Source organism: Rhinatrema bivittatum, chromosome 6 (assembly GCF_901001135.1).
Source record: "Rhinatrema bivittatum chromosome 6, aRhiBiv1.1, whole genome shotgun sequence".
NCBI lineage: Eukaryota > Metazoa > Chordata > Amphibia > Gymnophiona > Rhinatrematidae > Rhinatrema > Rhinatrema bivittatum.
This window is the reverse complement of record NC_042620.1, coordinates 250,216,648-250,240,147: the sequence shown is the minus strand read 5'-3', so window position 1 is coordinate 250,240,147 and position 23,500 is coordinate 250,216,648. Positions and strand designations below refer to the sequence as shown.

General features: G+C 43.0%; 1 protein-coding gene across 1 annotated transcript in view; it reads left to right on the top strand.

Annotated features, from left to right (window-relative positions):
• Window positions 1-2,608, top strand: part of LOC115094686 (serine/arginine repetitive matrix protein 2-like) — a 155,148-nt gene extending 152,540 nt beyond the window's left edge. The window contains exon 8 of the mRNA XM_029607936.1: window positions 1,450-2,608. Within this exon, the coding sequence (XP_029463796.1) occupies window positions 1,450-1,459 (10 nt within the window). The 3' untranslated portion in view covers window positions 1,460-2,608. The remainder of the gene's footprint in view (window positions 1-1,449) is intronic.
• The last annotated feature ends 20,892 nt before the right edge of the window (window positions 2,609-23,500 follow it).

Genomic DNA, 23,500 nt, shown 5'->3' with positions numbered 1-23,500 from the left:
ATACTGGAAAAGGTACAGAGAAGGGTGACCAAAATGATAAAGAGGGTGGAACAGCTCCCACATGAGGAAATGCTAAAGAGGGTTAGGGCTGTTCAGCTTGAAGAAGAGAGAACTGAGGGGGGTGGATATGATGTGAATCTGTTATTTGCTGTTTCAGATAATACAAGGACTAGAGGGCATTCTATGAAGTTAGCAAGCAGCACATTTAAAACAAATCAGAAATTTATTTATTTTTTTCACTCTGCACAATTAATCTCTGGAATTTGTTGCCAGAGGATGCGGTTAAGGCAGTTAGTGCAGCTGGGTTTAAAAAGGATTTGGACAAATTCTTGGAGAAGTCCATAAACTGCTGTTAATCAAGTTGGCTTAGGAAATAGCCACTACTTATTACCTGCATTAGTAGCATGGGATTTATTTACTGTTTGTGTACTTGCCAGTTACTTATAACCTGGATTGGCCACAGTTGGAAACAGGATGCTGGGCTTGGTGGAACCTCGGTCTGACCCAGTATGGCAGTTTCTTGTGTTCTTAATTAGTTGTAAGAGGTTTAGCAAAGTAGTAGTATTTATTGAATAGAGATGATCCTAGGCTTTCAGCATGTTCATCCAGTATCCTCAACTTGTATTTGTCCTCTGTATAGAAAAAACCTCATGTAGTATGTTGCCTGAGGGGAGGACCTTGGTAATCACAAAAATTGCACCTAAGCATATTAGCCTTAAAAACATATGTGAACTCTAAGCAATGCTACTCTTTCCTTGCCCTCTTTTTTTTTCTCTCTTCTGACTACATTTGTCAAACTATTAGACTAGGTAATGTTTTGTATCTAAAATGTTAAAATCTAAAGCTACAAGATTGGACTGGGAGGATATAAGGATTCAGGAAACATATCTTGCCTAAATATTTCTAGTTGTTTGTATTTGGATGAATAATAAGTTATTCAAATGTGTGTTATGTATTAAGTTGTTGAAATGTAAACCGGAGTGAAGGCTTTCTGCTATACTTCGGTATATAAAAAAAACTCTAAATAAATAAATAAATATCTTTAGAAAGAAACTCATCATTAGAAGGTGATTCAAACAGTAATAACACTGACAGGAAAATGGAGTGCCATGCCCTTCCCCTATTTAGAAAAAGGATTCCATAGAACTGGAGCACAATCTGTCTTGTTCACCCAGTTATGTAACAAGTAATAGAGGGGAGATAAAGTTCAGTAAACAAAAGTTACATAGTTAAAAGAAACCAGTAAAGAAATTGAGCAGAGATCTTTTTATTAGGCTAAGCATGCTTGGCACCTGATTACTACAGAGCAGAAACAGTTGAAAGAGCTCAAGCTGATCCTAAAGCAGCAGTGACATTCTTTTTACCCAATGATATAATTTCTTAAATTTTTAAGTGCAGCTTGAAAAAAAAAAACCTGTTATATGTAAACTATTTTTCTTCCATTTGTAGGTCTCCTTGATCGTTGCTTCAGATGTCAGAAGCTGTTTCTGGAAGCACCGTGGGAGCTGCTCTTCTCCCCCTCTTTCTGAAAATAAGCAAATGTCGGTCACCAGCGCACTCTCATCAGGGCATGTTAAAAGGAGACCCCCTCCAGAAATCCCTCCCTTCTGTTCTGTACTTGGCAACACCTCATACCCGCAGATATTTCCTATGCTTCATCTTCCTTTCATGATTTGTGGGACCTAACAATGCGGCAGAAACTGTCATGGGCAGGCAAAAGTGATTCATTGTTTTCTGATTCAATGATGCTTTGTTCATTTTTAAAGTGTTTTTTTTTTTTTTTACTGCATTCATTTGAGCAGTAAGATATTGGTTGCACTGCCAGCAACTGCTGATATTGTTTCCCTGAGAGCCTCCAATGTCTTCTCTTTGTATTCCTGCAATTCTTCTCTCCACGGTTCCCTGTATATACCCTTCTTGTCCTCCTCTCCACCATCACCCTCCAACTGTTCTGGTTCATTTTTCAAATCCTAGTTTAAGGTATTGATATAAACAAGGACAGTCCAGTAACACCCTGAGGGAGATTTCAAAACTCCTAGTTTGAAAGCAAAAAAAAAGGCTTCCATCGTTCCTGCCCACAAAACCACATTCTGCATCTTTCCCTTATGCATTTACAGTGGAGATATCTCAGACTTTTTTTAAAATATGATTGCAAACCATAACACTTGTTTTCTTTTTCTTCTTGGAGAGTTTTTTCTAGGGAACAGGAAGGTGTCTCTATGCTGTAACTGAATAGTATTTTCTTTCAAATCTGTTTTGTTTTGTGCTTTTTTTTTGGCCATACAGAGAGAGTGCACACTTTGGCCATAATTTCCGGTTGGAATATGCATAAGCAAGTCTCACTGATGTGACGTGATGTGTGTGTATACAAAAGGGAGAGGGAAGGGTTGGGCATAGTTTTGGGGTGGGTTCCTACCTGCGTAGCCCTTGGGGGTGTTTTTTTGTTTTTTTTCTGTCTGCAGCACTCATTCTAAACTGTGATTATATGTTACTTAAAACAATTTAAAATGTAGGGGGCTGGTGGGGTTGGGTGGAAGCATTGATTTTTTTTTAATATGTACAGTGAAGAAAACTTTTTCTGTCAATAAAGGATATTGGTAAAATTATATTTCATTGTGATGGTGTCTCAATGAGAAATAACTTCACATTTTCCCAGGTCATTGTGTTCCTAACCTTGCTGAAAGCAGCACCTTTGTTTGAAGGAGACTAGCTAGAGCATTTACTGTTTTGGTTTTTTTTTAATAGCATTTTCCTTTATGTCCAGGAGATTGTCAACATTTTGGTTTTTTTTAATCCAATTTTTTTTATTTGTATTTTCAATTTAACATAAAAAATACCTTGATATAAAAAACAAATTGATAAATTCAGATGTAATCAAAGATTACATCATTCAGCAAAAACAAACCTGTTATGAGAATCTAAGAACAGCAAAAAAAACTAAGGCAGCCAGTAATTTAAATATTAGAAAAAAACAAGATTGATATGAGAAGGACTGAGACCAAATTATTGAAAAGACTAATTAACCAACACACGTATGCAAAATCTACTCACTACCCCTGGGGTCAATTTTAAAACACATGTGCTGTTCCCGAGGCGTGCACATGGACATGATCATTTTATAAACTGCGCGCACATGATATAAAATACAATAGCTGTGCACATGCGCGCCAGGTTTTTAACATCTGTGCGCATATTTGTGGGCGGCCTGCAACTCGCGCACACGAGGGGGGAATTTTCTAAAGTACGTACGGCGATCCAATCGGGCCTATGCCCAGTTTCCTCCCAGTCTGCTCCAATTAAGGAGCGGACTGGGAGGGAACTTTCCTATAACCCTACCTACCCTTCTTCCCTTTTCCCCCTCTCCTGCCTGACCCCTAAACTAAACCTAACCCCTATTTTTTTGTTTTCATACTTAGTTCTGCTTCCCCGGGACAGGGCCCTAATGGCTTCTGACCATGCACTTCGGCGCATATTGGGGATTATTACTCGCATGGCTGGGCTCTTTTGAAAATGTGCGTGCAGGGCCCAGCTATGCATGTAACCCCTGACTTTTATATGTGCAGCACTTCCAAAATTTGAGCTCCAATTCTGGAATTTTTTTGAGTCAATGAAACAATGTAGCTGCATTGATTTGTTTTCAGCTTTAAAATTGTTTTTATTGAAACACAAGCAAAATAATACAAACAAAAGCAAGCATAACAATATTCAGAAAAGAAGAAAATACATAAACACCATATTTCTAAACCAAAGCAAAATCAATACGAACAAAAGTAAAACAAAATCAAAACAAAAATAGGAGTTAAGAAAAATCCTCCAATCCTTCATAGCAAATTGGCTAAACAATGAGAATGTAACACTCATTCATCAATACCAACAAAGCAAAAAATAAGTAAGCCATAATCAAGAAATGTATAGGATATAAGATAGTGTAATCCTGTTATAGATCAGCAAATATTCATCACCAGACTCCAAAAAAGATTTCCAAATTAAAGAAACGTCTGGGTAGGAATTTCTAACCTAGTAAATTAACCTTTTCATAGCATAAACTTACCAAAAATGATGGTATTTATTTGGCAAATTCCAACATACAGCAACCAGATGCCCCACTGTCACAAACATGTAGACAATCAACAAAAAAGTCAGAGCATGAACAAAATATGACTGAATAATACTACTGCAGGATCCAAGGAATTCTTACTCTGGTAATCCTATGAATCCATGAAATAATTTCCATCCAATAGATTGTAGTAGCAGGACACTCCCACTTAACATGAAAAAAGGAACCTTACCCCCACAACATTTTCTCTTCAGCCTCATTTTACATACCATCATAGGGGCATAATACAAATGGAAAAAATTATATAACCATTCTCTTGGATGGAAGCACTAATGGGCTTCCTCATATGCAGCCTAAGGAAAACATTTTCCTATTTGTCATCAGACAGAATACATCACAAATCCATCTCGCACATCCCCTTAAACTTGGCAAAAGCAGTAAAATTAGTATCCAGTAACATTTTATAAATGGAAATCATACCTTTATTGCAAGGTACTTAAGATCAAATTTTCAAACCCGTTAACCTTCTGCCACACAGTAATTTCACTGGATCTTTATATTGAAAAATGGAAATATTGATATAAAATTTCTAGTGCATAACCTGTGAAGACAATGTCACTTCAAAAATTGAACAATTCTCCCTATGTCTTCCAAGAACCAGCTAGAAAAATTAAGCTTAGAAAATGAACAAGAAAGTCAGGGTTATCCAACAGTGGGGAAAGAGGAAAAAAGACAATTTCTTCACAAATGAGACAGAATATCAAACATCTAAAATTGGAGAAATGAAAGGATGAGAAATTACAATTTTCTCAATGTTTTTGATACCCATAAAGAAATAGCAAAATTATCAACAAATTCCCTGTCCATTGGAATCCAGTGCTTATCAGAAACTCATTTTAACAAAAAAAATGCTGCTTTTTAATAGCATGGCCTAGTAATATACTCTACAATCTATGCAAGCCCACCTTTTCCCCCCAGTCGCAATAAAACCAAACTTCCAACTCAGGTTTTCTTGCCCTGCCAAATAAAGTTAAGGTCGAATTTGAAAAGGCCTGCGCATATAAATCCTTGTGTTTGTGTGCACCGCGTGAATTTTCAAAGGGACCCAGCCACATGCATAAACCCCGGGATTTATGTGCCAGGCCTCTTCAAAAAGGGGTGGGTCGGGGGATGTGTTCTGGGTGGGGCAGGACGGAGGCTGGCCGGGACAGCGGCCATTAGCTGCTGTCCCGGGGAAGCACGCACCGTAAATTACTTCTCCCGAGGAGCAAAAGTAATTAAAAAAACTGAGCCAAGGTAGTTAGCTTTAGGTGTAGGGAGGAGAGGAGAAGGGGAAGGAAGGTTAGGCAGAGGTGTTAGGGAAGATCCCTCCCAGTCCATTGCTTAATTGGAGCAGACTGGGAGGCAACTGGGGAAGGCCCGATTGCGTTGCCACGCGGACTTTTCATAAATTCTCCCACCTTGCGTGTGCTGCCCGTACATGTGCGTGCAGATTATAAAATTGGGCGCACATGTGCGCGCGGCCATCCAATTTTATAACGTGCGCCAGGAACCGCATGCACATGTTGTAAAATCTACCCCTTAGAAATCAGTTTTAAGTATCTTAAAAAAGATTAGCAAAACATGCATGGGGAGTCTATCGAACAAAACAGAGGGAGAATATGTACTGTAACTACAGCAAGCCTACCAAACCAAGAAATTTGGAGGGGAGATTAAAGTTTCAAATCATTTATCATGCTAGTAAGCAAAGGCAAATAATGGAATTGGTAAAGTTTCTCCAGCCTATTTGGGATAAGCACTCAAGATATTTTAAGACATCATTACTCCACTTAAAAGGAAAATCAACTTCTCTTCTCCTTCGTACCACTGGACTAAGACCAAGGACTTCTGTTTCGCATTTATTTACTTTCTATCTAGAAACCTTACTAAATACAATAAGAGCATTCATTATCACTGGTAAGGTTTGAAGAGGCTTAGCAGCGTAAAGAACATCATCCATGACCAATATCTGATTATCCCTACCATCTACTCCCACTATACCCAAATAAGCCAGATGATGTTAGATACAAGTAGCCAAAGATTCAATCGCAAGTGTAAACAAAAGGGGTGAAAAGGCACAACCTTGTCTTTCCTCTATGCATGGTAAACCTCTGAGATATACCATTAATTTCTATCTGATCTTTAGGATTAGAGTCAAGTCTTTCAACCCATTACAAGAAATTCTCCCCAAAACCAAATTGTCTAAAAGTCAAATATAAGTAAGGCCATTCAACCCTATCAAAAGCAAGGAAAGTAACAAAGCTTCATCCCCCAAATTTCCCTCTTGCTGCATTAAGTTCAAAGTGTGCCTTGCATTATCAACCCCTTGTCTTCCTTTAATAAACCCAGTCTGGTTGCTCTTAATCAAGACAGATGGCGCATATACTATTATGGATGCAAAACTTTGCCCAGTATCTTATAATTTAATAGAGAGATTGGGCAGTAAGAACTATATTCAACTGGGCCCATGCCTTTGTGTAATGGAAATCGAAGCCAATACAGAGGAATGAGGAACAGAGAGCTCCTACACAAAGCAGCTAATCTAGGAGCCAGCACATCAGAGAAGGTTCTGTAAAAATAAGATAAAATCCATCATCTTCTGGGCACCTTCCAAAGCTTGAATTTATTATTTATTTATAACTTTTCTATACCGAAGTTCAAATAACAGAGTTAATTATCACTCCGGTTTACATTGCAACCATAAAAACAAAAAACCAGTGACAAAGTTGTCTTACATAGAACAGGGGGAGAGAAAAACTTGGATACAGCTTAAGCATGGGGAGTAACGTGTCAAAACTGAATCACGTGATAAACCTCCAAGGTCAAAATTGGTACCTCAGTTCTCTGCATAACGCTATCCAGAATCTTGGGTAAAGCCAGGTCAGCTAGAAACACTCGGGTAGATTTTACAAAAGTATGCTGGATTTTAGAAGATACGCGCGTATCTTCTAAAATCCAGGGTCGGCGCACGCAAGGGGGTGCACATTTGTGCAACTTGCGTGCGCTGAGCCCGGCGCGTGCTGCCTGTTCCCTCTGAGGCCGCTCTGAAATTGGAGCGGCCTCAGAGGGAACTTTCTTTCCACCCACACACACACACACACACACACACACACACACCTTTGTTGGCAGATTTACACCTGCCGAAAGCAGGTGTAAATCTGCGCGCACCAGCAGGCTGCTGGCGTGCCATCACCCGACCCGGGGGCTGGTCCGGAGGCCTTGACCACGCCCCCGGTCCCGCCCCGAACTGCCCCTGACCCCGGACATGCCCCCTCCCCGCCCCTTTTACGAAGCCCCGGGACTTACGTGCTTCCCGGGGCTGTTCGCGCGCTGGCAGCCTATGCAAAATAGGCGCGCGTAAATCCAGCCGGATTTACGCGAGCAAGGCTTTTAAAATCTGGCCCAAAATAATCTCCTCTTCATTAACTATCAAATTCAGAGCATACAGGGACATATAATAATCCTGAAACGCTGCACAGGTTTCCCTCGCATCACTAGAAAACTCCCTGAATATAGCCCATTAATATCTTTCACAAAATTGAAAGTAAATGATGCCATCAGTTTGTGAGCCAACAATTTATCTGCCTTATACCCTTTGTCATAAAATACCTACTTAACCCGTCTGGGTTTTACCCACTTTTTGCATACTGATAGAGTTTGATAGTCCCTTTATGTGTAACAACTCTCTGAAGATGCTTGGATTTATACCTCTTACTCATATATTCTAACATAAATGTCAGCTGTCTCCCTTTCTTCCCTATCCCTAAAAATGCAACACCTAACAGCATTTAGTTATCAGTTTACCTCTCCCAAGTAGCCTTAGCTGCATCACACTCCAAACCTCACCAGTATTACTACAAGCAAAAAATTCCTCTCTAGCCTCAGACATTGCCAAACATACTTTCTCATTCTGTAACCATCTATCATCTACTTTCCATCCTCTGAAACCTTTATCATGGATATTGAAGAAACATTTTAACACGACAGGATCATCATCTGACCATTCAATAAGGCCAGTCTCAACAGAACAAATGGTCCCCAACTGTAATGCTGGGACAATAAGAAGTAAAATCTTTTCTAGTCAGGTATAAATATCTCCATGGATCAAATAGCCCATTCTTAAGCAAAGTTCAAAGAAAAATGCATCACGTTTCAAAGGTTTGGAAATCAAGCCAGTTTTATTTAGTGCAGGAGTATAGACCATATTGAAATTCCACCCTCACCCCCCCCCCCCCCCCCCCCCCACACACACACACAAACACCCTTCCTTCAGAGAAAAACAGGTCAGAGAAATATGTTGTGATAAACTCAATTTGATTGACATTCACGGAGTAAATCAAAGCCAGACTAATACTGCATTCAGTCACTTACCCTTAATAAAAATAAATAAATAAATAAATAAATTACAAAGATCTTTATGTACTACAAAAGGGACATTCCTTACTAACAATTCACATCCACCTCACCTTTTTCACTTTAGGAGATGCAAAATAAGAAGAGGCAATATTTTTACCTTTGATAATAGTTTCTAACTTGTTTATAACGTCTCTTCAAAAAATAAACCAATACTTTGTCTTAATGTTTCCCTAAGAAACAGGCTCCTTTTAACTGGTGAATTATTTCCCTTCACATTCAATGAGCAACAATAAAACTCAAAAGGAGATGACATGGCAATAAGATATTTTAATTCACTCCAGATACGGTCACGAGAAATCTCCAAACAAACTAAAAACAAAATAGAGAATCAAATACTACACATCCCCAAAAAAACCACCCATCCTGAATATCCAGATAAACATGTCTGGCATGTAGTACCTTCCATGCTATACTATACAAGATTCCAAGGCCAGGTATGAGAAAACACTCTTCTCCCTCCCCACACACACAAAATAGACACTAAAAAGGTAAAGGACTGATAGAGAAAAACATTCAAGCTTGAATTTCAGCTGACCCCATCCCCCTGTGGAAACCCTCAGAGAAAATACAGGTACAAAAGAGCAATACCGAAAATAAAAGTAAAAGGCACATGGCACCAGACGTTTAGTATAGCTATGAGACCAGAGGAAAAATATAACAAACATGCATCGTATACCCATAACATTGATAGATAGATGAACAAATGTAGCAATACTGCTAAACGATATCAGTGGTAGCTAGGGATAATTGCAGACCCCTCAGTGAATAGGCTGCCAGAAAAAACAATAAAATACCAAAATTAGTTCAGTGGTAAACAGTTTAACCAGGGGCAGATTGTTGCATTTTTCCTTCTGAGTGTTCAGATGAAAACAATCTCAACTTCGTCCTAAAGTTTTGATGACTTTGTTTTCTAGGAGAAACTTTAGACCACTCTGAAACAGAAGGGGAAGAGGGAGCCCTGCTGTTCTTGACCCTTCTATATCTATATGATAAGTTATTTCCTTGCTTTTATCCATATCTGCAATACTGCCATAAGAAAAGTGCAAATCAAATGGGAAACTCTAGCCATAGCACAGGACTTTACCTCGCAACAACACAGTAAAGGAGCTAAAACTCTGCCTTCTTTCAAGGGTATACTGAGATAAGTCTTAAAAATGTTTAACCTTTGCTCCCCTTAGTCTAGGCAGTCCTTTCCTTGAATATTACTGAGAAATGCTTGTTTGTCTTCAAAGTAGTGTAAACAAGCTACTATAGTCCTAGAGCATCTTCAGGCTTCAGCTTGTGGTCTGCCAATCCTATGTACTCTTATCAAATCTAACAATCCTGTCCAGGAACACAGGACTTGAGGATTTCATTAAGCAATTTGACTGTATCTTCCTTTTGAGTATCTTCCAGAACCCCAAGGACTCTTTTTGGCTCTTCTTTAATTCCTTGGTAATTTTTTCCACAGTCTTCATTCTTTTGTAAAAAAAAATCAGCAATCTAGTCAATTTGTTCACCAATATGTACTTCATTCAAGGCCACCCTCTGCTTGAAGCCTTTAACTTCTTCCTTGAGGTCAAAAATCACACTATTGACATCAGATCTGAGCAGCTTAATCTCTGACAAGTTCTGAAAGTACAGATTTAGCAATAACAATATCTGAATTTTGTTAGGATTCTCCCAAAGTTTTAATATCAGGTGACTGCAGAAACATCAGAAGAATCTGAAGGGGAATTTACTTTATTAAATTTCACTAAAATTGCTGTGTAACCCATGGGGTTAAAATACTAAAAATGGGTAAAATATGAAAATAGAGGGGAATTTAAAATAGACTACTTGGGTCAGGAGAGATACCAGGGACCTTTTTCTTTTTCTCCTTCCCTGTACTGATAGATCTGAAGAGGATGAGGAGTCTATGGTGTCCCATAATGGTGGAAGAGGCTATAAAGCCTACCTTGGGGTATCGTGGCCCAAATAAATAGGCGATGGCTGGCTGTGACCTGGGGCTGCTATGAACTGGAGCTAGTGACAGATTGCAATGAAGCACTGCTCCGGGAGCAAGGCTGTTTCTTCCACAGCTGAATCAAGAATCTAGGACCAGTGGTGATCTACCCAAGGCAATGGTGGGAGCTGCCATGGGTCACTTTTGTTTTGACAGTGGTAGGCCTAGGGATGCTGCCACTGCATGAAAGAAGGCTGTCTCTGGTGTCAGGAGCCTTGAGAAGAGCCCTTGGCACCGGCAGGAAGTTGGGCCGCATTTCCCTGGGCTTGGCAGTGATGTCGTATCCAGTTGCACAGCAGAACCGCAGCTGGGTTTAAAAGTAAAAAGCAAAAAATAAATTATTAAAAATTAAGCATAGAGTCAAGGTCGGGTAGACTTCAGGAGGCTGCCATTTAAATTTCAGCATCCCATTGGAATCTCAGCAATTTTGACAATAAGATTTAACACATCTAAAATAGCCACAAATGCATTAAAATGACTTGAGTACATGTGTGGGGTCCCTATAAAAATCTAATCTGACCCAAAAAAGAATTTTAAAATGGTATTTAAATTAGTGGAATTTTTCAGTGTAAGGAAAATAGGCTTAAATATTTAAACTGCTCAAAAAAAGTTAGCCAAAGATTTTGAACATTAGAGGAGTTCCTATAAATGGATAAACTGGTTTTTGTTTATTTTAAAAATCATAAGAAACATAGTATTTGTATTGTATAGGATTTCCTTGTTTTAGTCAAAAAAATGGGGTTAAAATGAGTCACAAACACTTGGGACTTCATAGATTCTCTTAAATTTGTGTTTAATAATTTCTGAGGAGAAAAAAAGTTACAAGTTTTGTAACTTCGATCCAGTTACAATTCTGAATCCGTCTGGGATTTCCCCATCATTGACATGATTCTGTGCATACATTTACAGCTCTTGGCTGCATTCTAAGCTGCCACTGTATGCTAATTGGGTCATTTTCTTGGAAATGTAGCTATCGCATGAAAAAAACAGTGTAATAAGGCAGGAGTAAGAATACTGCGAGAGCGTAAGAGGATTAAATTAATTGAAGTGAATAAAACTTAAGTGGTCAAAAAATTAAATCTCTCCTAAATATTTTAATTGTAAGGAGGAGAACTATTAAAAAATACATTCCAACATGGTTCGGAGCTATTTTCTTCTATGATGACAATCAGAATAATCTGACTATAATAGAATCGGAGAAAAGAGAGCGAGCAGAGGTTTATTCCTGATCCTCCTTACTGACATTGTTTCTCTTGCCAAAAATGTTTAAGCATAGAGAGAGGATAGATTCACAACTCAGAATATGTGAAAAAGGGGTGTGTGTGTGTGTGTATGTGTGATTGTAAGTAATTGTAAACTTGAGAATTGAATTATTTTCAAAGTAAGACTCGGAATAAATCAGTTAATGTTTTGGCTGAGACATAGGTACTAGGTTATTCAAGGTGGAGAATACAAATGCTTAAGTATCTGGTTAGCAGGTACTGGGTCAATATCCCCAAAGCTGAGATACTGGAATAGAGACTTTCAGATGTTGGACTGCAAAATCAGAGTCCCTCCGGGGCTGCGGTCTTGGAGTAGAACTTAATAAGCAATAGTAATGTTTGAGTACTTGCCAGGTACTTGTGGCTTGGATTGGCCACTGTTGGGAATAGGATACTGGGCTTGAAGAACCCTTGATCTGACACAGTAGGGCATAACTTATGTTCTTTTGTTGGCACTGAAGCACTAAATCAGGTTTTCTGGAGTGTTGAAGCACTGAATCGGGTTCTCTGGGGTGCAAATGTGCAGATTTAATGTATTTTGCATGCTGAGGTACGGGCCAGAACCTCTCTGGCACTGGATAATGGATCTGGTAGCTCTCTGGCATTGGAGGGTTGAGATGTCTATCTGAGCCTAGATTGAAGCCTCTCTGCAACTGGGTTGCAGTTGGAGTCTCTCCGAGACTGGGATAGCTTAAGGTTTTTCTAAAGCTTGGTTGGTTAAGCATCTGAGACTAGATAGCTGGATCAGGGTCACTCCGAGGCTGGATGGCAGGTTCGGGGCCTTTCCGAGGCTGGATGGCTGGCTCTTGGTGACTAGACCGCTGACTCAGAGCCCCTTGGGCACTGGGTGGCTGGGCCTGCATTAATTGGGGACTGGGTTGTAGGGCCAGATGCTCTCTTGTACTGGCGTCCTTCTGGCATAAGACTATGGGGTCAGAGGCTTTCTGAGCCCATCTGGATCTGATGTCCTGCAAGACTGACCTGCTAGATCAAGGTTTCCCTGGTGCTTGGCATCTGAAATAGCATGCTCTTCCTTGAACGGATTAGCTGGATAGGCCTGCTCCCCCTGGAGTAGTTCAGCTGTCTTTCCTGAAGTGGAATAGTTGGCACTTGGAGCTGAGGCACAGCTGAGACTGATAGCACTTGAACTGGTGTAACTGTTCCCTCAGACTGAAAAAGGAAATATAAAATAAGCAAACATCTCTAAAGGTGCTTTCACAGCATTCATAGACTGAATAGCGGCACGGGACTTCTCTGGGGACTGAGTGGCTTATGTGAACTAGTATTGGAGTTAGTTTCTGATCCAGAGAGAGAAAGCTTGGGAAAGGTATACATTTCCATCCTAGGATTCACAGCTGTTCTAGTCAAGAGTTTGTTGCCTGCAGGTGGTGGCAGGTGAGCTCTATAGGCTGATTTACGGTAACTACATCTTTCTGACTCAGAATTTCTGCAGATGGAGACAGTGCAGGACTGACTCTCAAGAACATTAATTTACCCCTGGTTATCTGAGCTGGATTCAGAAGGAAGTTTTGTCTTTCCAAGTAAGGAGCTTAACTTAATTAGACAAGTTGTGGTTGTTTTAACTCTGCAGTTTAAATTCATTTGGCAAACTGGTTTTCAAGGGATCTGTGATTTAAAAAAAACTGGGAGCTTCCTCAGCAAGCCTGCATGCAGGCAGGCAGATACTACTGTTTGTAGTTAAGAAGGCGTTTTCATGGTGTTACAGTTTTTGTACACCAAGGGTTTGCAAATTGGCGTTCCAAACAAAGCCACAAGCCCAGGTTAATGAGTTTACAATGGAAATACTTAAAGTTTGGTGGGTTACATGTTTGGCAGCCAGGACACAGGGATGGCTTTCAGTGCTATAGCTGGAGCAGAATTTGACCTAGAAGCAGAGTTTAAAATAGTGTCAACTTGTGATTGTGTTTTTCGAGGAGGGTATGCTGGTTATTTTCTCAAAAGCAGCTTCTTTACTGCCTGCGTCTGCAGTTTGTTTTAGAGAGCCAATATTCATATCATCAGGAATTTGAGGCAATAGCTCAGCAGCTGGTTTAGGGGGCCACACAAAAAGCAGGTCTTTGCAGAGCAGTTGTTTTCTACATCACACTGGCTATATTCCCAGAAGGGAGTTCTGTGTTTGGGAATTTACAAAATCTACACCCTGGTTACAAAGGAGGGTTCATGGTAGCACATAACACATTGTCCGTAAAACAAAATAGTTGCCTGACTGGACCCCCCACCCCCCCCCCCCCCCCCCACACCAATAACTGGACTGGATTCTGCAGCCAAATTATCTCTAGCAATTACAGCTTTTAAAGCTCTTTGTATTGACTTGGCTGTAACTGGAATGTAGTCGTGAGGAACTAGCAAAAGAATATAAACCTTTCTAGTCTCACCAGGCTGCTAGGAGACCCTGCATCCACTCTGATGAGGGTTGGTTGGCTTCTTTATTCTCTCATGGTCAAGCAGGCTGGAGTCAGGGAGCACCTCTGCAGAAGCAGTGCAGGACTGCAAGGCTGGACTAAGGCTGGGCTCCTGCCTAACCAACCTCTGCTCCCCCAGGTTAAGCCCTTGGGTTCTGGGGGCTGGTAGGATTGGTTTCTGGTAGAACATTTTGGTGTAGGTTCATAGCAGAGCTCAGACATTGCCAGGAAGCTGAGGGCAGCAAGAGCCTTGGAAACATGTACTAGCTGAGAGCTGCATACAGAGCATAGATTGGGGGCTGAGCACATGCTCGGGGCTGGAGCCCAGGTACTGAGGGTGGGCAGGCAGGGGCTGGATACTGACAGCTGAATCAGAGCCAGGGCCAAGGACTGGGGAACAGATAACAGGGTGGTGCAAGACAGACCAAGGTCTGAACTAGAGAGAACCGTTACCAATAAACAGGGAAGCCCACCAGCACACACAAGGCTGGTTCGAAGAACCTAGCTGGCCTGGAGCCTATAACGTGAGACAAGTGCCCAGCGAGCCATAGAGCAAGGCAAGGAGGACACAAGGAAAGGCAGAAGGCCTAGATCTTTATCTTTATTAAAATGTTATGGATCATCTGGTGCACAAAGCTCTAGGTCGATTTACAAAAGGTACATAATATAATACATGAAGCATTACAAGCCGCACATAAGCTATAAGGTATCAGAAGAGAACTTAAATTTAAGATGCTTTTATTTTATTTTTTATCATAAGCAAGCCTAAAGAAGTGTGTGTTCAGCAAAGGTTGAAAGGCCTTGGGACATGAGGTGAACTGCACCTCCTGTGGGTGTGAGTTTCAGAACTCGAGTGTCGCAGTCAAGAACACCCTTTGTCTTAAAGCACAATTTAGCCGCATCAGTCTAAAAAATGTGCTGCTTAGCTAAATAAGCTCAAAGAGCACTACTTAGCAGATAAGCAAGCCAGCCGCACAAGACTCAAAAAGTGCCAACCAGCCTAAGATGTAGTGCCCAATGCGACCCATCTGACCAATCCACTGAGCTGGACCAGTAGGCAAGGCCGAAGGCCCAGGTAGACCCCAAAGCAAGGCAGGGTAACAAGAAACTGGTGAGCTCAAAGAGCCAAGGTGATTCAATGAAGAGGCAATGAGCAAGCTGAGGCTTGGGAATCAGGTGCCTAAGAAAGTAGTGACGTATGCAGTTGGGAGTGGGGCTTGCTGAGGACCCCTAGTGGAGGGAAGACTGCGAAGCTGGTGAAACCATGCCAGAATGAATGCACACACACCAATTCTGGGTATTATTTCTTCTGTACTATAGCAAGTATAGGGACAATCTATTTTATTTTCCACATAGCAATACGATTTCCACTACTCATTATGAAACACATTGACATACATAATAGAACATTATTGCAAGAACTGCGGTGTAGTGTAGATAGGTTACATACTATTATTTTAGTTGAAGATAAGGAAGAAGATGCAACTGCAGAGCCAGGAGACAACACACTCTACCAAGAGAGAGAAGAATCAACAGTGCCTCCCCCCACCCCACCCCCACCCTTTCCAGGTATGCCACCCATGCCCACCAACTGCACTAACCAGCTTCAAAAGCCAGCTATGGTGGGAAGGATGAAGCCATCTGAGTATATACACACTCCAAACACAAAGCGTCTAGCTAAACAGAAAAAAAAACCTTTGACTATTCTAATACACCAAAAAGAGAGAGAAAAGCAAGTGAAATTGTATATGTAAACACAAGTACAGACAGAAAGATGAGTATTTAGCTGACTTAAAATTGCTTTGCTATAATAAAATCTTGAAAACTTGTTTTACATTATTCTGAATGATCACTGATTCCATCTTTTTATTTTTTTAGTTCTGCCTTCCTTCTGTATCCCTGGGAGATGTATTGAGTGGGATCTGGACTTCCCCCCCCCCCCCCCCTTTTTAGGAGTCCCAGTTGGAAGGAGAATTTGCTTTTCTACTTACCCCCTTTCTTGGTATTAATATCTGATGAATCATTTAATATTATCCAAAACCCATCACAATATAGTCACCATAACGGGAGGGTCACTGCCACGAGAGTGGTGGGGGTTAAAGCTGTATATGATAGCTTGGGCTCCCATCTTGATAGAAAAGTATAACCTAACAGAGTGAATTCACCCCAACTCAAAAAAAAACTCTGAGCAGTAAGTGACCACAGTCATAATAACCGGCAACATCTCATAAGCAAGGGGGAAAAAACACAGTTCAAGTGGGCACCAGTGGACTTGGTCAATTGCTGCATGAATGACCTCAGAGCACCATGGACACTGTTGGTCACCATGGACTTTGCTGCTGTCGTTCCATAAGGGAAATGACTGTGAGCCATTCCTGATGCACTTTCAAGGACTGTGTCCAGCCTCTTGGAGTGCTATCAAGTACTGGAGGGGATAATCCATAGAATGCTACCCACCACCATTCCATAGCCAGAGCCCCAGTAGTACTGGGGTCACCATTGTCACACTGTTCCTATGTATTCCACTGGGAGTTACGGTGACAGTGGAGCACAGCATGCGCAGTTGGGTACGGCAAGGCATCTACTCCAAGACCATCGGAAGATGGCAGGCGGCATTCTCCCTGTCTGCAGTTCTCAGCCAAGCCAAGGATCTGCCAGCGTCATGTCATGGTCTCATTCTCCTCGTCAGTTCTGCACCACAAAGTGCTGGGGAGCACTGGTGGGGAAGGCATCATCACACACTTAGTTGCCTTTTGATAGCGCGTTGACCCCTATTCCAGCAAGTGGATACCACTGTATGAGTACTGGTCAATGTGTTTTTACAGCAGAGGGCTCTTTTTTCCAATTGCTCTCTGCTGTATGGGTGTGTATGTGTGTGTTTCTCTCGTGGGGAGCACAACAGGTTGTGCGCCACAGGACTGACCTAGGACTCCTAAGGGGAGTAGGCACCGGGAGGGTAGTTTCAGGAATCTTCTCTTCCCTCAGAAGAGGAATTTGTTTTTTGACCCCCTCCTGTGTCGCATTCCTGAGGTGATTTCCGAGATCCTTCAGAGGTGAGCCTTGGTCCGGTAGCCGGTTCCCGGTGTGGACTTTGTGCACCCGTTGCCTTTCAGCCACCCTGGGGGCTGTCTGCCACGAGCATGGTAGTGAAGGTATTCCCCTCTCCCCCTGCAGCTGGAGACCGCCCGGCACGCAACCAGTAAGCGCTGAGACCAGGTAGGTCTAGTATTAGACTTCCTAGGTGGGGCTTCCTTCAGACCAACACGTGGTCTATCACTATGCCTCTTAACATTGAAGACTGCATTCTTGGTGGCAATATGTTCAGCTCGTCGCATCTCCAAACTACAGGCACTATCCTGCCGGGAACCGTTCCTTAGGTTCACTCCTGGAACCATACAACTGCGCACAGTCCCCTCCTTCTTACCGAAAGTGGTTTCCCAGTTTCACGTGAACCAAACCATCTCACTACCATCACCAGATGAACATAAGGACTCAGAAGACTCACGCCTTCTTCGCCATCTAAACGTCGGCAGACTCCTAGTCCGATACCTGGAAAGATCGGAACCTGTGCGCAAAACTGACCACCTGTTTGTTCTTCACAGTGGGAAGAAACAAAGGGAAGCAGCCTCGCAGACGACCATAGGTCACTGGATCAAAGAAGTAATCAAGGCGGCCTACATATAGGCAGGCAAACCCTTACCCCTACAAATTAAGGCTCGCTCTACGAGAGCCCAGGCAACCTCCTGGCCAGAAACCAGGCTGCTGTTGCCAGCTGAGATCTGTCGGGCGGCGACTTGGTCCTCCATACACACCTCTTCAGGTTCTACCACCTGGATGTTCAGGCCCTGGAGGACACAGCCTTCGCAAGGGCAGTACTAAGTGGGCCACGGGCAGCCTCCCGCCCCGTCCGGGAGTAGCTTTTGTACATCCCATTGGTCCTGAGTCCATCTGGCTACACGCTAGGAAATAGAGAAATTACTGACCTGATAATTTCATTTTCCTTAGTGTAGCCAGATGGACTCAGTATCCTGTCCACTGCTGCTCCAGAAAAGGGAGAACCTCGGATGGCAAAACTTGAGACTAAACAAATACAGGTAAGCCACGGCCTACCCCTAGTTCAAGACACCCACAGTTGTCCGGTGTCAGCATTAATCGGTTGAGTGCACTGGCAGTCTCCAGTTTGGAAATCAGTTAAACCCGTCAAGTTTTAATCAAGTTTAAGCAAGTTATTTAAGCAAATATATATCCACATTGGCTTTTCGAATACGATACTGAGGAAGTGAGGTCAGTGCAGAGGTATATGTACCCAGGATGACGTTGGCTTTGAAATCTGACTCCATCTCCCATCTGCTAGCAGAAGAGCACAATACCCATTGGTCATGAGTCCATCTGTCTATACTAAGGAAAACAAAATTATCAGGTAAGTAATTTCTCCATTATTCTTTATACACAATTCCTTTATCTTCCTGGTGGTATGATCCTTATATTTTTCAGTCCTCTTCCAAATAATTTCTTATAACATTCTTCACTTCCCGACAAGAGACTCCTGTTTCACCCAAGGTTTCATCAGGAGATTCAAAAATTTCTCTAAACAGATCACCACTCTTTTAATTGGGAGCCATTCTACTCAAATATTTTCTTCTTAAAAATCTTTTATGAAAAACAGACAAAATAATCAGTACAGACTATTCTTACACCATCTCAAATTCTATTCAAACCATTATATACCAAATTAAAATAGCTTCCTAACCATTCAAAACATAATTCACCTGGCCACACAATTAACATAAATCCATACAACTACCACAATAGACATATTCACCACAACCCCTTACCTGAAATTTCCATTTCAGCCCTTCTCACCGTCATGAATCACAAGATCCGACCAATACTGTCCTTGTCTCAACTACTACAAATAAAACAAGCCCACACCATGGATTAATAGCCCACATCGAGACAACCCATATTCAAAAAACATCCATATGTCACTCAACTTTCAAAAGCTTTTCATAACTTACCCGACAGGTTTTCCATTCCTTATTCCAACACCTTCTCATCATACAATTTCCAAAAGGTAGTACGCATTTTCCTCATGCCGCTATCAAGAGACAATAATAAACCAATGGAATACATTATTCACCACCCAGTATCCCTTAATGGGCATAATTTTTATACAGTTCTACATATTTCCTTTAAACTTACCCAACCATTTTTCAATCGCTAATCCAACATGGTCAAAGACTCAACAGCGTTCACCAGCAAGACGCCGTGGTTGCCCACTCACGCCAACCCCACCTATTAAATACCTGTCTCTAAACAACATCTGACATCAAAGCGTCAAAGATGTCATCAGAAATACGACCAAAATATCCCACCCACAAAAAATCCACTCTCATCATTTATGCACAATATCGCAAGCCCCATCGCCAACCCAAAACACATACACACAATACCCATCCTACTCAGACTCAATCTACCAAACCGCACGATCTCAAAATCCATCAGTCCCAAAGGAACACCATTGTACCACTCTTACCAATCCCACAACCAGAAACGTTTCATATGGCCACTACCACCAACATCGAATATTCAAATATAGGCACTCCATTCAATGTCCATGTTTAAACTTCTTGGTTCAGCTGTCCCCCACTTAAAGATATACCATTTTTCCTTCTGTAACAACTTTAAAGAGATATTACCACCACGTTGTAAATGAATATGATTCAAAACACAAAATCGCAAATCTTGTAATTTATGTTTCAAGTTTCTCCAATGTTGTACAAGGGGTGCATTTTCCTTTTCCCTATGAATGCTGCTTAAATGTTCCACAATCCTCACTTTGACAGACTGCTTTGTCTGGCCAATATAGAATAATTTGCATGGGCACATAATTAGATTACTTGATTAGTGTTGCAATCAAAATTACCTGGTAGAATATAATTTTCTCACAGGACAAGCAGGATGGTAGTCCTCACAAATGGGTGACATCGAGGATGGAGCCCTGTACGGAAAACTTTTCTGTCAAAGTTTCAACAAGCTTTGACTGACACTGGCACACTGGGTGCACTGAGCATGCCCAGCCTGCAATTATCCCTGTGAGCCACAGGTGTCTCCCTCAGTCTTCTTTTTTCCGCTCTGCAGTCAGCATAGCGGTTGGAGCTCTGTGAGGATTTTTTTTAACTAATTACCTCATGGAAACACTTAACTTTTCACTTAAAAAACACTTTTCCCTGCACAGGTCTCCCTCCGCGTACGTTTTTACGACGCTCGGTGAGTACTAATTCTTATTTTTCGGTCGGTTTCTGTCACTATCTTAAGGCTGTTAACTGACTGAAGCCTTCCCTTCCCCCATTTTTCAGTTAGCTTTAAACAGCTTGCGAGTATCTCTGTGACACTCTGCTTGCTTATGCTAGTGGGGTAGGGATTTTTTCCTTAACTTTAGGACCTCTGTAGCTTCAAGTCCTTCGTTCCCTGGTACCCTCACGCAGTCGATACCCTATCGCTACACCAGGACCCTCCTAAACCGCCCTGGGCTTTTATATGTCATCAGCGCCCCTCCCCCCACGGTGCCCTGATGCCTTTATCCATGTTTTTTGCTTTTCAGTGCTACCAGGCTTTTTCCTCCTACGCACTGTTTTTTTCCTTGGGCTTCCTCGGTGCCGTCCCTACCCGGATGCATGCCATTGACGCACACGCTGTTAGTCACTGCCATGCATACTCGGGTCGCCGCCACCGCTGCCCGAGACACTTTTTAACGATCCCAGGGTCACTTCATCGATGCCACCCCCCCTTTTGGGGATGCCATCGATGCCCCATCCTCCCCACCGATGTCCAGCCCTTTTCCATCGGTGGGCATCGGTGCCACATCAATTCGTCGGTGGGCATCGATGCCGGATGGTCCCCATCAGTGGACATCGGTGCCGGATGGTCCCCATCGATGGACATCGGTGCCGGATGGCTTGTCCGTCGATGGCATTGGTGCCGGATGGCCGTCCGTCGATGGCATTGGTGCCAGGTCCTTTTGCATCGATGGACACCGATGCCCAGGTGTTTCATCCATGGGCATCTATGTTAGAATGCATCCATCGAGGGCAGTCGATGCCAGGCTGCTCCCATCGGTGAAATTCGATGCCCAGGTGGGTCCCATCGGTGGGTATCCATGCCGGCTCGATTCCGTGGATGGGCGTTGATGCCAATGCCAGCCTTATGGCTGGCATCGATGCCGATTCCAGGACTGGCGTTGATGCCGGGATGGAATTCATCGACTGGGAGATCCATGCCATCGATTCCATACGTGTCCATATCGATGCCACCGACACACGTGTCTGGGGCACCGATGCCATGTACACTTGGAAATCTGAGTCTGTCCAAATCGATACCGTCAACGTCTGTGGCCCTATAGTTGATGCCCGTGGCCATGCCACAAACGGCATAAATGCCCGCCTCCATGCATCGATGCCCTCGACACCTCCGTTTTCCTTCGGTGTCCTTGACGCCCTATTGATTCGACTTCGACTCAGTCGATGCCGGTATCTTTTTCAATAACGGCAATGTTTTTCGATTATTCGATTCCACATCGTTTCAAAGATACCTATGCCACTGCTGTCAGTGCCCGTCACTGTCATCATTCTCCTGGCCAGTCATCGACGATTTTTCATACCCATTTTGATGATATCCTCGAAGCCCCTTAGGTTGCCTTCAATATCGTCAATACCGACATAGCACCGCCACATAATACCCCTCGCCTCCTCACATTGCTCCACGCTTTGGGTTCTTTTTTAAGCCCCGTATTAGCTTAAGACACTCCATTGTGTCAGGAGCAGAGCAGGCGTGCTGACAGTTCGTCATCGATCGCCTTCCAGGACGACGAGGGCTTCCATCTCGGCGCTGGGGAAAGACCGGGCCGAGCACCGTGGCACCCATCATCGCCGACATCGTGATCGTCCGCCGCTGACGCCAGCCAGCACATCGGTGCCATCCTTCTCCAGGCTGGACAACGCTCGGGCAGAGCGACATCACCACTGCCATCAGCACTGTTCCTACAGTTTTGGCAGTCCTTGGTGATCCAGAACTTCCGGATCCAGGTCCGATAGCTTCTGCATTGGCGTCACGACACATCGAGCCGCTGGGACGAGGGAAGGGAACATGAGTTCCGTTAGGGCTCCTCTGTTCCTGGCGTGCCCCACCGTCAAGTGGTGTGGGACTATGGCCATCTGTTACACTTAGCAGTCTAAACGCCACTCACGCCTGGCCTGTCTCCTCTGTACCTGTGCCACCATACCGGGTTTCAGAGCGAGATGGACGTTTACGTCCCCGGCCTTACCCTCGAGGACTCCGGAGACCGTCGGAGTCAACAATCTTCACCGGCTCGTCTTGCGGCGATCCACGTCGGATGGTAAGTACCCGCTTCGGCGGCATTCCCATAGAGTTGTGTTCTCCCATTCGGACCGTGGTTCGAAAAGTTCTGGGTCATGTGCATTTTAGAACTGTATTAGTGTCACATATCGCTATGTTAGCTATGTTAGCCACAATATCAGGAGAACCCCTCTATCTTCTTGGGATTGCAGCAGGGCTTCTTCTCTTGTCAGTAACAAGTCCCTGTGCCGACCAATGCTCTGACTCTTGGTTCCCTCCCAACCAAGGTCCAGCTGCATTGGCTGATCTGCTAAACATGAGATTCAGCAACCATTGCCCCATGTACAAGTCCACCTTGAGGCCTGGCCACAGGTCTCAGTGTCTCCTTGTACAGCATACAGAAATGCGGGTACCACTTACCGCTCACACACCTGCAGGAGCCTACATGATATCCTCCATTGGGACACCTCCTGGTCTCCCATCTGGTCAGATATCAGAGCGGCCACCCCACCTTGTACCAAAGTCCCGGTACACTCCCCCAGGCGCTACGAAGTGCAGAGGGGAGAAGGGAGGGGGGTTGGGGAGTTTTTAATTGCACTATTCTTTCTTTTAACAGAAAATAGTTACTCTCCGCACATCCTGGACCTAAGAAAATCCAACTTTCTTTAGACGTCACAGGTACAATGGTATCTTTGGTTACCATCACTCCATACTGCAGTAAGTACATTATTTTAATGTTTCTATGTGCTTTATGGTGAGTCAACATTACAACCCCAAGCTCTGCCGCTGGCACCAGCTTCGGTAAGTGAACTGTCTCTTGCATCACTGTTGGTGAATGCTGTTTTCTCTGCGGAGTGTAACATCATTCACTTTCCTTGCATAGACTACTGCTAACCACTTTCAGTACATGCAAGGAGCTCTCACTTTTTTCAGGACTCACTATACATTTACTAACTGGGATTAC